The sequence below is a fragment of the Mya arenaria genome, chromosome 5, assembly GCF_026914265.1.
Source record: "Mya arenaria isolate MELC-2E11 chromosome 5, ASM2691426v1".
Classification (NCBI taxonomy): domain Eukaryota; kingdom Metazoa; phylum Mollusca; class Bivalvia; order Myida; family Myidae; genus Mya; species Mya arenaria.
In genome coordinates this window covers 48763023-48776268 of record NC_069126.1, presented here as the reverse complement: position 1 = coordinate 48776268, position 13246 = coordinate 48763023, and the positions used below count along the sequence as shown (strand labels likewise).

General features: G+C 33.6%; 1 protein-coding gene across 1 annotated transcript in view; it reads right to left on the bottom strand.

Annotated features, from left to right (window-relative positions):
- Positions 1-11756, bottom strand: part of LOC128234746 (atrial natriuretic peptide receptor 1-like) — a 125411-nt gene extending 113655 nt beyond the window's left edge. Inside the window, exon 1 of the mRNA XM_052949214.1 lies at positions 11671-11756. Within this exon, the coding sequence (XP_052805174.1) occupies positions 11671-11691 (21 nt within the window). The 5' untranslated portion in view covers positions 11692-11756. The remainder of the gene's footprint in view (positions 1-11670) is intronic.
- Between the last annotated feature and the right edge of the window lie 1490 nt (positions 11757-13246).

Sequence of the window (13246 nt, the reverse complement as noted above, 5' to 3'; positions counted from 1 at the left end):
AATCGATTGAGTGCCCATAACGATATTACCTCCATGAATATAACTAATATTTTATTTTTACTTTTATTAATTTCGTAGATATTTAATAAGATTTATGAACACGTTAACCGGGCTACAAGGCCGTTTAATAATATTTTAGTAATCATGTAGAATGTTTAGTATAAGAAAACGATTTAATTTAGTATGAATAGTTCGCTATTTGAAATATCGTGATAGAAGTGTAACAGATGTATGGTAACAAAAATACACAGGCGCGATGTAATGCATCTTACCAATGTGTTTACATGCTAGCGGCAGGCCTTTAAAAATGATCGTTCAAACCTCCGGACACACGCTGTCATATATCGCAAAGCTCTAACACATCATGTACTCGGCTTCCGGCAACACAAATCGACGTATATGCCATGGTCATTGCCAAACATACCCAACAATTGCCCAAACATTACAGATCACCCTCCAACATTACAAAGGCAATATAAAAAATCCAATATTTACAACTAGCAGTAACGAAAATAAGAGTGAAGCCTCCACGATATACATCCCTTTGAATTTAAGTAAAATGTAATCTATTTTTGACATTTTATTTCACACAGACATGTGTGTTTTATGCGTATTAAATGTCATGATTTCTCTTTACTGAACCCTGCTTCAAACCCATTAAGAACCATTATGTAGCTCAAGCAAAGGTTACGTCTTATAAGTTTGTCCTAAGAAAGTAAGGTAATTATGCGCACTCTATCACAAGAAGGTGTCTTTCCTTCATCTATCCGAAGACAAAATGTCTTCCTTTAATAGTTAATCAAAATAATTGAACATGGAATGGTCGTTGCCTACTTTTGAGTTACCGGTATGGTAAGTTACTAGTAACAGATATCACGAGCACTAATAAGTGTATAAAATTATTTGTAGTCGTCCAACTTGAATCAATATAATTCAAATATAATTCATAGATTTCTTTGGTTATTGTAATCGACAAAGTTCTGCGGGGTTTGGTGAAATTCGAATATGCGACGATCTGTCCCTTGAAAGTAATAATCTGCATTGTCTCCGACTAAGCTTTAGCGTATATCATGATCTGTTGTTGAAAATTTGCTTAAGGAAATTCAAATGCCCGAATGTGTTTTTGGACACAGAGGGTTGAAAAAGATCATTGGTCTAATAAATTGCATCCACTAAGTTGACTGTGCCTCAACGCTTACAATAATCATTTTCTTATGAGAAGATTATAGTTACTGCCTCGATCTTGTTCGAAGATAATCTAAGAAACGCGAAAAAAATCATACAGAAGATATAGACCGTGTTTTATTTCACGAGTGGTGTTAGAAAAAATATTCCACGAGTGGCGGCAGAGTGGTAAAAATGTTGTTTTTTTAAGTTTCACAGTAAAAAAAAAAAGATCTTGCAATAAAATCAACAATTCTTCTATATATTTCATGCATTTTTCGCTCTCTCTTCATTTCCCTCCCAACTCGAAACACTCTTATTTGACGACAGACCCTGTGGAAGGCCCCTTTTCGAAGGGAAGTACTCGATGCATGTAATAATCTCTAAAACGCGCAAAAGTGGGTATATTCACATACAATAGTTACAACCTCATACTTCGTGTTTCCAAACAAAAGAATTATTTGAAATTTGATATAATAAAATCCACAAAATTGACGGATTCCTAGCAGTAAAAACAAATATATTTGTTGTTTTTTATTAAAGTCATCGTTAATGGCGTAGTAATTATTAACAAACATTGTATTTTCAACGACATTATTACATTTACAATAGATAAATTTATCGGGTTTTTTCTGAAACTTCATCTGTCCTTAAGCTTATATAAATTTTTGAGAGAAGATTCTTCCTGTGTCATAAAATTAGTCATTTAAAGATATAATCTTTCTCCCAAATAAGATGTACCACAATTGTAGCAATTTACCGAAGAGGATAAAATTGCAAATAACGGTTTTTATGAAAGAACCCATGTTCAATTTGAAAGAAAGATGCAGAATACATGGTATTTCTACCCAGTGGGACGATAGTCGATTACTGTAAATCTTTTAGGACCCATCGGTCATTTAATAGTTGTGCGTTTTTTATCAAATAAATACAATGTTACAGTCTTATTACTATCAGTAATTAATATTTTCCATGAATGAATCATTTATTAAGTAGACAAAGGTGTATCACTCAAAATTCATATTTGTTATTTATGTGTATGTATTGAATTTAAATCCGAGTGGCCTATGCGATTTAAATTGGATTTGCGGCTAAGAAACGTGCTGAATCACCCTGAACTTAGCGATAGTAATCCTTGTTAATAAAATTAGGAATGCAAGCTAAAAGGATTATCAAAATAATTACGATATGCCTTAGATAGTACAGTGCATGTGGCTGTATGCATGAGCCTGTGCCTTATCGCTTTCATGCATATCGAAACCAGAAACGTCCCAGAGAAATGCAGGATCCATTAATGAAACTAGAAATACGTTTAAATAATTAAGTAAGGTATATGCTAGAATGGTTTTAATGAAAATGACGTTATCCTGTAAACACACGAAATAAGTTTCTGCACACACAACATCATTAAAAATGGGTTTTAACCCATTAAAGTATCAGCGAATCAAAATCTTGTCAAAAGCATTCAATTACAGCATCAATAGACGTACACTTTTTAAACATTTGATATTCATCTCTTGCAATGCATCGCTGCCATTTATCCGTGTAATGTTTGGTTTCTGTAATTTAACGATTATTTCGTTTAAATGACAAACAACATGGCATATACTAGTTGCAGAAGACAAAATTAACCACTGTGAAATGCCAACGATATAAATAGATTTAACAATGTCCAGAATAATGTTAATATCCTAATAGCATGTCCCCTCCGCACATGTATTACATATTGAGGGAACGTATGAAAATTGTTAACAGTTAAGCCATACATGAAAGCATGTTAAACAGGTGTTGGTCGAAGAAAAGGCGCAAAACAATTTATTTCGACTTTTCTGAGGAAAATCCTATGAAACCAGTTGGTTTGTTATGGAAAGATATTTAGTTTTCTCTAGTTTTCATATAAATATTTACTGGTTTGTTTATACACTATCATTGGGTGTTCCGCATGATGTATCAATCATCTAATTAATCCATTTAAATGTCATTGTTCTAAAGTAATATCCAAAATCTGTCATCTCAAAATAACCTTCATACCAAATTACTGTGTTTCGCTTATTTGTATATATTGTCCACTCCAAAGAAATTCAAAAACCTATATAGTCTTTATTATTAAATTAGGCGTAACTATATATAACCTAGGTACGCTTTTCTTCTTTCGTTTTACAGATTTCCCATTTCATTTGTGGTTTTATGTTTTTTAGTCATTGTATCTGGAAGACTGCAGATACAAGCTTTGTACCCATTATTTTCAAGAAGACAGATTTAAATTTCTCATTCACAGAGCAACGTTTAACTAGTCATTTGTTAAGCTTTATGATCTAGATATCTTATATATGTATTAAGTAATTTCCAAATGTCACACAATTTAGACATAAGGCTATTCTTATTATATAAGTGAGTTAAAACATCAACACATATTTATTCTTTCACAAATTTCTAAATTAAATCAAAACAATGATCATAATATGATATAAGTCCGAAATACATGTTCATGGTAACCATTTAGGCGAAAAGAGCACAAATCCAAATGACAACATACAAATAATTGTTTCTTATACACGAAATTAACAAAGTGTAATATTTATATTACATTATTATTCAAATGTTGTCTTCAATGCATGTTTGTTTTGATATGATCGAAATAAGACATCAATATATCATTAACAACACTACATACCTTGTTATTCGCCATCTCCAGAACAATCTCCACTTCCAAACCGAGAGAGCGAGAACCGCTATGGGGTACCAGCAGGCCTACAGTCACTATACGGCCATGTGCCCCTCCCACTCGGGACGCCAAAACTACCAAAACCATCCACAATCGCAACGTTACTTTAGGGCTCCATAATAACACTTCACGCATGTGTTTTATCCATACGGAAAGATTCACCATCATTAAGTTACATCAACGATTATAGTCTGAATCTGTAAAGCTGTATATTAAACTGGTACGCATTAATTTAATATCAGGTATGACATTTGATACGATATTTACCTAAACTCATTTCCGTTGTATTGTATGGTATATAATTAAACACGTACCCGCATCATAAACAGATTCTGTTAAGCATAGTTTGAAGACAATGTCGATACAAGCATTTAAACCCCAATAGTGAAATAAATACATTAACAAGTTGTTGGCCAGTTTTAAGCCCAAACTCAGCAATATTTGTTCTAGGCTGTAGGCCGCAATGCCTGCAGAAATTTATTATCGTAAATCGGAATTCACCATCGGCATGTTATGCGGTTTATGAAGTGGGAATTACGCAATAAAAATCATAGAACCTGCAATTATAGTAATATCGACGAGTTACAAAACGCAATATAAAAGGCAGAATATACAAATAGTTTCAAAATGAACGCTAACTAATTCAAATAAATACATGTATTTATTATATACCTATAAATATTCTGTCAAAAATACTGCATTTTTTAACTGAAAAATACAAATGACCGGACAAAAGATCCCGTATTACACACTGTAGCTTTCTGTTTCCGTATTACACACTAGACCGGGACTACTCTTTTCGATCGTACATGTACGGTAATTTCGCGCGTTCCGGTTCAATTGTTATTTTTACATCGTTGAAATGGTATTATTGTTCAGTTGTATATTACAGCTATTCTAAATAAAGTAGATATCTTTAGCATTATGACGTTGGCATTACCGGCTCAAACAGATGACATTTCCGCCCCAATGCAATCCAATATCGCAAACCACATGTCCGAAGTAATTTCCACAAACACTTCAAAACGCTCGGCTACTCAACTGTTACATCACTATAAACAACTATAACAGATCGCCACAGAAAAACAAACGTAGACGAATTCGTGTAATCGATAGGGACAGTGATTCAGTGGCCATAAAGTTATTACCTCCATGAATAAAACTAACATTTACTATTTCAACCGTTTACTTGTTATCAAATGGCGGACGTTTACTTTCGTTTTAGTCAATTCATAAGTGACGTCACACAATGTCGCGTGAATTATCTATATTCATACGCCATTCATAATTTGTATTGTACATGTATACTTGGTATTATTTTGTCTAGTTGCTAACGTGGTTTGGGTAAGATGAAATTAAAACGTTAACATAATTTACTATTTTATTCCAAAAAAGTTTGTAGGTATACAATAAAAGGAACATTATGTGTATCATCCTCACTTCGATTCCCTTCCTATACACTATGCCGTTCAATCGTATATTTATAAAGTCAAAACAGCCACGTCCGATGATTCAATTTTTATTGATAGCAATTATTTATTTCTTAGTTGCCAATTAATTTGTTCTATTAAACGAGAGCAAAGCTGACTCTCATATCTTTACCTGGCAAACTACCTAAACTCGGTCCGTAGACCTGAAGATTTAAACCCAATTACATGATCTCAGATTTTAACTACTTTGTAGAATATAACCCACACTCTTAACCAGAAACACCCTTAGACTCTCACTCTAAACTTCCTTCTTATTAAGCTCCGGATAAGTGTTTTATACTTTGCAATTGACCCTAATTCAGAAGTGTGTCTTAATCCCCCTAAATAGTTTAACGACATCATGTGATACCTTTAAGCTCATGTGACAATGATCAAAGGATTTTACTGTTTATCGTCACAAAAGGAGTTTGTCAATCAATAGCTTCAGTGACGTAAAATTTAGCTAGGCCAAACCCTTTTGACAGAACTTTAGTAAACAATGTCATTAAACTAATTTCTGGAAAGTACTTAAATAAGCCATTAGCGGTTGCCCTATGGTAGTTCTAAGTCAATTGATCTTCGACGGTACCAAGTAAGATATGAGTATAGCAAAAGGCAGGTCCTTTGATAATTATTATTCAAGTCTTAGGGCCATTCTTAGCACACGCTAAAGCGATTGTCTGTTCCATCATTCTAAGAATATCTAATCGACACCTGTCGGTAACGGTAATGAAACTCCAATGAAAAATAAAACGGAATGGCATCTTGACCACTTAGTACCTAAAGATAAAAATGATGACTTAAACAGCGATGAATTAATACTGGCGAGGGTCATTGTGCTACACATGTTAGTCGGTTGATCCGTGATGTTGTATCACTTCGAGATGCTTGTGAAAGAATTCGTATGACACTCGACCTTCGCTCTCGATGATTGTGGAATAATCCGTATCGCACTCGACGATTTCGATACGGATTTTTCCACAAGGAACTCGAAGTGATACGACACTATGGATCATCAGACTAACATAATATTTCCTATAATCTGTATATACATTTTGGCCGCAGCCGGGGATTTAGATAGTATCGGTTTAAAATAGAAACTGGATCTACGGATTAGGACTTTATTTTCCTAAAATTAACCGGGAGAACTCGTGAAAACCCGGAAAAACATAAGTCGTTTTGAAAATTCCATTAAATGCTCAGTTGGCTTAAGATAATTATAGATCATTTATTATAATATTTCATTTTCTCCTATAATCAGTTTTTGTGATTGTCAATCATGCCTTAGTATATTTGGTATATTTAAAAAAGCTTCAGATGGTTCTTTTTTCTTTGGATTTTTATTTAGATTGTTAGGTTGTACTTACTCAAAATAAATGGTAAAGGCGACTGTGTCACATTAAAACATTTACTTGTGTTAGTACATACAACCTTTAATAATTTCTAAAATCATATTGTACAGTTAAAGAATAAAGATCAAAGCGCTTGAAGCGTTGGCAGGCTTTCAATCTGCTACAATTTGTGAATATAGTCATTTTATGCCGAAAGGAAGTGAAAGGTTGTGAAGATCTTCAGTTTGTATCAGTAATTTAAGCCTAGATTATTGAACATGTTGCATATGCGTATGAATAAACCACTGATGTTCATCCGAGTGACATAGGTTAAGGGCAATATTAAGATACATTTATACACACAGGATCCCATCTTTTTAGAAAAAACCTTAAACATAAACTAAATTTACATGCCCAACGCATTTTGTTTGGTGCATTTGGTTTAGCCGTCATACCATTGTAGCAAATTAACACGACTTAGTCATGTTTCAAGTGTAGAGTATATTTTACAAAAAAAATACCTAACTTATTTATTCGTGTCAGTGCACTGTTTGAAACGAATGTTTTAGTTAAGGTTTCTTATTGCAAGTGACTCCTTCGGTTTTATGTTATTAAGTATCAGCAAAAATACATAAGTATTTGCGAGGGAATTAATGAGCATGCATGCATAGTCAATCTTAAGATGTGTATGTTCAATAAAATGACTTTACTTACAAGACGTAGCAGGCCAAAAGCCTTTCACCGCTTAAAGCGCTTTGATTGTTATCTAACATACCGTATATAAATTGTATATACTGCTATTTGAAAATGACCTCAGCGTTACATTTAACCCCCCTTAAGATACAATATGCAAGATACGATAATCTTTATTAAAGTCGGGTATGTGTTAACATGAAACATTAGCTCAATGAGCTATTCTCCGACATGAATAGCAAACATACATAACATATCAAATAACAATAACAATGAGCTTGTGGCCTGGAACTAAAAGTATATATGTTAAAATGAACACATAGTGGAGTATGCATACAAATACAAATAGGAAAATAGGATTAGAGCATCCTGAACAGTGATAACATCCACAAGTTTCCCCGGCTCTACGGCCAGTCCACACGCGCACGATTCCACTAGTTGATATACCACTGTAAAATGTTTAGTTGTTTCAACAGTATTACTTAAAGGTAATCTGAATCTATCTAAAGCCAACAACTCAATTTTAAATGAAAGGCAACATATCTATAGCCTAAAAAACGACCGCCACCATTAGCGATTTTGCGAATACTTTTACGCATCGCAGAAACTAACAACTACAGAGGTGGGACCAAACCTTCGCAAAAAATGTATCATTTCAACCGATCATTTAGATGGTAGCTTCGAATTAGGTTCACAAAAAGTATGACGCGGTGACAAACGAAACTTTTTGAAGTGTTTAAAGTTTGAAAGCTACTGATCGAAACCGCTGTTGAATTAACCGTATATAATGGACCAAAAATGACTAGCACGTTAAACTAAGTTTATTTGAAAACAGAAGAAACTCTTTTGGAACTTAAATTTCACTGACCAATTTTTATAAACTCCACTTAATTTTTACTTCAATTCATTTCGTAGAGATTTAATGAGGTGTTTAAATACGTAAACAGGGTGACAAGAACAAACAAAGATAAGCGATTTCAATTAGTAGGAACAGCTCGCTATTTGAAATATCTTAATAAAAGTGTAATAGATTTGTGGTCACTAAAATACACACCGCGATTTAATGCATATTACAAATGAGTTTACATGCTAGGAGAAGAAGGCCTTTAAAATAACTGTTCCTACCTCCGGACACATGGTGTCATATATCGCAAAGCTTAAACACATCAAGTACTCGGCTTTCGACGACACAAATGGACATATAAGCCAATTTCATTGCCAAACATACCCAATAATTGCCCCAAAATTACAGATCACCATTCAACATTACAAAGGCAATATAAATATTCCAATATTCACAAACAGAAGTACCACAAATAAGAGAGAAACCTCCATGATTTACATCTCATTAATTTTGTTCAATTAGAATTGTATAAGCTATTTTGGACACTTTTTTGCGTCCGGACATGTGTGAACCCTGCTAAGCACTAAGAACTATTATGTAGCTCAGTCAAATGTGTGTCCTATAAGTGTGTCAATATCCTAAGAAAGTAAGGTAATCATGCCAAATCGGTCACAGGAAAGTGAATATCCGTTGATCTTTAAGAAGGAAATATATTCCTTAAATAGTCAATCAAGATAAGTGAACATGGAATGGTCGTTACCGACTTCTGCGTTACCGGTATGATAAGTTTACAGGTAGCACGAACACTAATAAGTATATACAAGTAGTTGAAGTCTAACTTGAATTCAATATAATTCAAATATAATTCGTAGAATGCAATTCGTAAATGCAATTAACAACTGTTAAAATGGTTTTGGGAAATTCGAATATACGACCAACTGTCTCTTGAGAGTAATAATCCGCATTGTCTCCGACTAAGTGTTTGTGTATATGATGATTTGATGTGGAAAATTTGCTGAAGGACATTCCATGGCCCGTACACGTGTTATGACACAGAAAGTTAAAAAAGATCATTGGTCTGAATAATTACATCCACTAAATAGGCTGCGCCTAAACTACTACTCTCCTGTAGAACGCTAACAATGTGCATTGTCTTAATATAAGAAGATAATAATGACGGCGTCGACCTTGTTCGAAGATAATCGTCGAAACGTAATAAAAATAATCATGAAGAAGATATAGATCCTATTTTATTTCATGAGTGCTCATAGAAACAGTATATCACGAATAGCGGCAGAGTGTCATAGAGTGAAATAAAATACGATCTTGCACTAAAATCAACTATTTTTCTATTTATTTCATCCATTTTTTTGTTCTTTCTTAATTTCTCTCCCCACTCGAGACAATCGTTTGACGACAGAACCCGTGGAAGGCCTCTTTTCGAAGGAAGTACCAGCTGCATGTAATTTTCTCTAAAACGCGTAAGATTTAGGTAGATCCACATAAAGTAGTTCCACGTTCATACTTCGTGTTTCGAAATAAGATAATTATTAGAAATTTATCATATAAAAACCACAAAATTGACGGATTCATACCTTTCCTGGCAGTAAAAACAAATATATTTGCTATTTTAAAAAAATGTCATCGTCGATGGCGTAGTAAATTGTACACAAACATTGGATTTTTAAGGACATTATTTAGTTCTCAATTAGATAAATTTATCGCTCTAAAATTTCTAAAACTTCATTGAACAACAGATAAAAATTAAATTGAGTTATGGTTTTATCTGTCCTTAAGCTGCATTTTTTGGAAAAGATTCATCCTGAGTGTGTCATAAAAATAATCACTTAAAGATGCACGCATACTCCCAAATCAAATCAGATGTATCACAATTAATACGATTGTTTTAATTTACCAAAAAGGATAATAACATGCCGAAAACAATAGGTTTTATGAAGAATGCCGTGTTTATTTGAAAGAAAGGTGCAGAAAACTCGGTATTTCTACGTTATAAGACGATGGCTAATCACTGTAAATAGTTTAAGACCCACCAGTCATTTAATATTTGTGCGCTTTCAGCTAGTTCAAACAATGTTACAACCTAGTTAGCAGTAATTAATAATTTCCATAAATGCATTCTTTAGTGAATAGTTAAAGGCTTATCACTCAAAAATTATATTTGTTATTCATGTGTTTATATTACTGACATATAAGATGTATATTTGATTTGCGAGTATACGTTAATTTTCCTATACAAACGAGTTTATTCTTGAAAACATGGACTTATAGTCATTAATTTAACCAGCACTTAAAGTTGGTGTTCAGGAATTTAACACACGCAGATTACAAACCCCACAACGTCAATATCTACAGTTAAATAAGGGAAATTGACTTAGAAACGTGCTGAATCACCCTGAAATTAGCGATAACCATCCTTGTTCATCAAATTAGGATCGCAAACTGAAAGGATTATCAAAATAATTACGATATACCTTAGATAATACAGTGCATGTGGCTTTATTTATAAGTCTGTGCATTATCACTATCATGAATGCATGGCAAAACCAGCAAAGTCCCCCAAAAAATAGGATCCATGAATGAAAAATGGAAATACCTTTCAGTAATGAAGTAAGGTTGATACTAAAAAGGTTTCAATGAAAATGTCGTAATCATTTCAGCACAAAAATATGTTTCTGCACACACGACATAATTTAAATGAGTTTTAACACATTAACGGATCGGCGAATCAATACCTTGTCAAAAGCATTCAATAGACCTACAGATTTTAAACATGTAATATCAATCTCTTGCAATGCATCGCTGCCATTTATCCATGTAATGTTTGGTTTCTGTAGTTGAACGATTATTTATATTAAACTACATGGCAAACACTAGTTGCAGATTACAGAGACTTTTAATTAGCGTGGAACGCCAAAGATCTTAATAGATATAACTATCTCCAGTAGGATAAATATGCATTGGAATTTTCGAATGTTAATACCCTAATAGCATGTCCCCTCCGACGCATGCGTTACATATTGAGGGAACGTTTGAAAATTGTTAACATTTAAGTCATTCAATATAGCATGTTAAACATGTGTTTGTAAAAGGAAAAGACGCAAACAATATATTTCGACTTTTATGAGGAAATTTCTAAGAAGCCAGTTAGTTTAAGTTATGGAAGTATATTTAGTCATAACTGGTTTATTTATTGGGTCTTCCGCATTCTGTACATACTAAGAAAATGTTAGGGAATGCAGTTCGAGTTGACTGAAATATCGTATAAAATTTTAGCAACAGCATCTTACAATTATCGATTTCTCAACATCATAAACAGAAAACTATTAAATTTTAGGGTAGGAACGAGTGACTAAAATAAACTCTGATAAATCACAAATGAAACAATATCACAGAACATGGATAGGTCAAACGAAAAACACGTACCTTCTCAATCGCCATTAGCATGACAATTTCCACCTCCGATCCGAGGGACCGTGAGCCACTATGAGGAACCAGCAGCCCTACGGTCAAAATTCGGCCGTGTGCCCCACCTACACTGGACTCCAAAACTATCATGAACAGACACAGGTAAAGCGTTGCTGTTTGGCTCGGAACTATCATATGTAACACTGGCTGATTAATCCACAAGAAAATGAATCATCATCAAACAACTTTTATAAACTATAATTAGCATTTTTTGTTCAGATTTGTTTCATATTTTATTGCTTCTAGATTAAAATCCAGGGGTTTCGAAATTTAATAGGATATTAAACTAAACTAATTTCCGTTTTTGTCTTCATGGTTATACTTTTAAGAAATGCAATCGCGGTGTAAAACACTTATCCGCAGTGGTCTCTGAACGGTATATTTTGTCGACGACAATGGTCTGCTGTGAGTTGCGAGTCACAAGCTTGACTGCCAGTCTCTGAGGTTATAAGATAGGATCCGCGTAATTTCAAGCACACAACTTTTAAAGTTATTATCCGCTAACCCAAGGCACTAGCCTAAGCATAGGTAATGAAAGATGAGAATCATCGACGATTATACCATCTCTACTTTAAACATTATGTATATTGTTTTTGATAGTTATTTACTTTTTTGCATTGAATAGTTAACACAATCGTACGATATGATCTGAAATGACTACAAAGATAAGTACATGATGCAGAATCTCAGACGTTTTATAAGCAAATATTATTTTGTTTTTATTTCCGCACACCATGTTTATGGGACGCATTCCATGCATTGTACTTTTAATGTTAAATATAACTGAGTATCAAAGAATTAAAGTCATTTATTTGGGTTCAATTGGTGTTATTGCCCACCCCCTCCCCCTAAACACATCCACGGTTCACTCTCTTGCAGAATATCGTGTCAACGAGAGTGACTAACTATAAGTTATTATGCATTAACACTCCTTAAAAAATCAATGACGTTTAATCTGGAAAGTGTGTAGAATGTCATATGTTTTTGTTCATTTCTTTCATTTTGTCTTTAACTTGGATATTGGCTGAAGTTCAATCCAAACACCTATTATAGCCATAGTTAAAGAAATATGATACAAAGATCATTGCATCTTTCGACTAAGGTATTTTTAAAATCGGGTCTCAGACGAATTAACATGCATTACTATGAAATAAAGATAACTACCATTAAACATGACATCAACTGTTAAACAAACAATGTGCTATGTCTGGAGTTACTACATTATCCAAAAGTTTCAATTATCGCGAACACCAAATTATGAATACGGTATTTTTCTTTGTTCTAACATGTTATTTTGTTAAACTTCACATCATATCAAACAAATTGTAAGGAATATTGTGTAAATTTGACACTTATTTATATTATAACGATTGTGAAACAAGTTATGTCACCTTCATGTCTATCACTTTCGTTTGCGCTTACAATAGCAAGAGTGTAGTCTTGTGTTATGGGGAGCACTGAAGTACCCGGGGGAAACCCACTTGTCCGACTTAGTGACTACAGACGATACTAAAATGTTTGCGGGAATCCAACC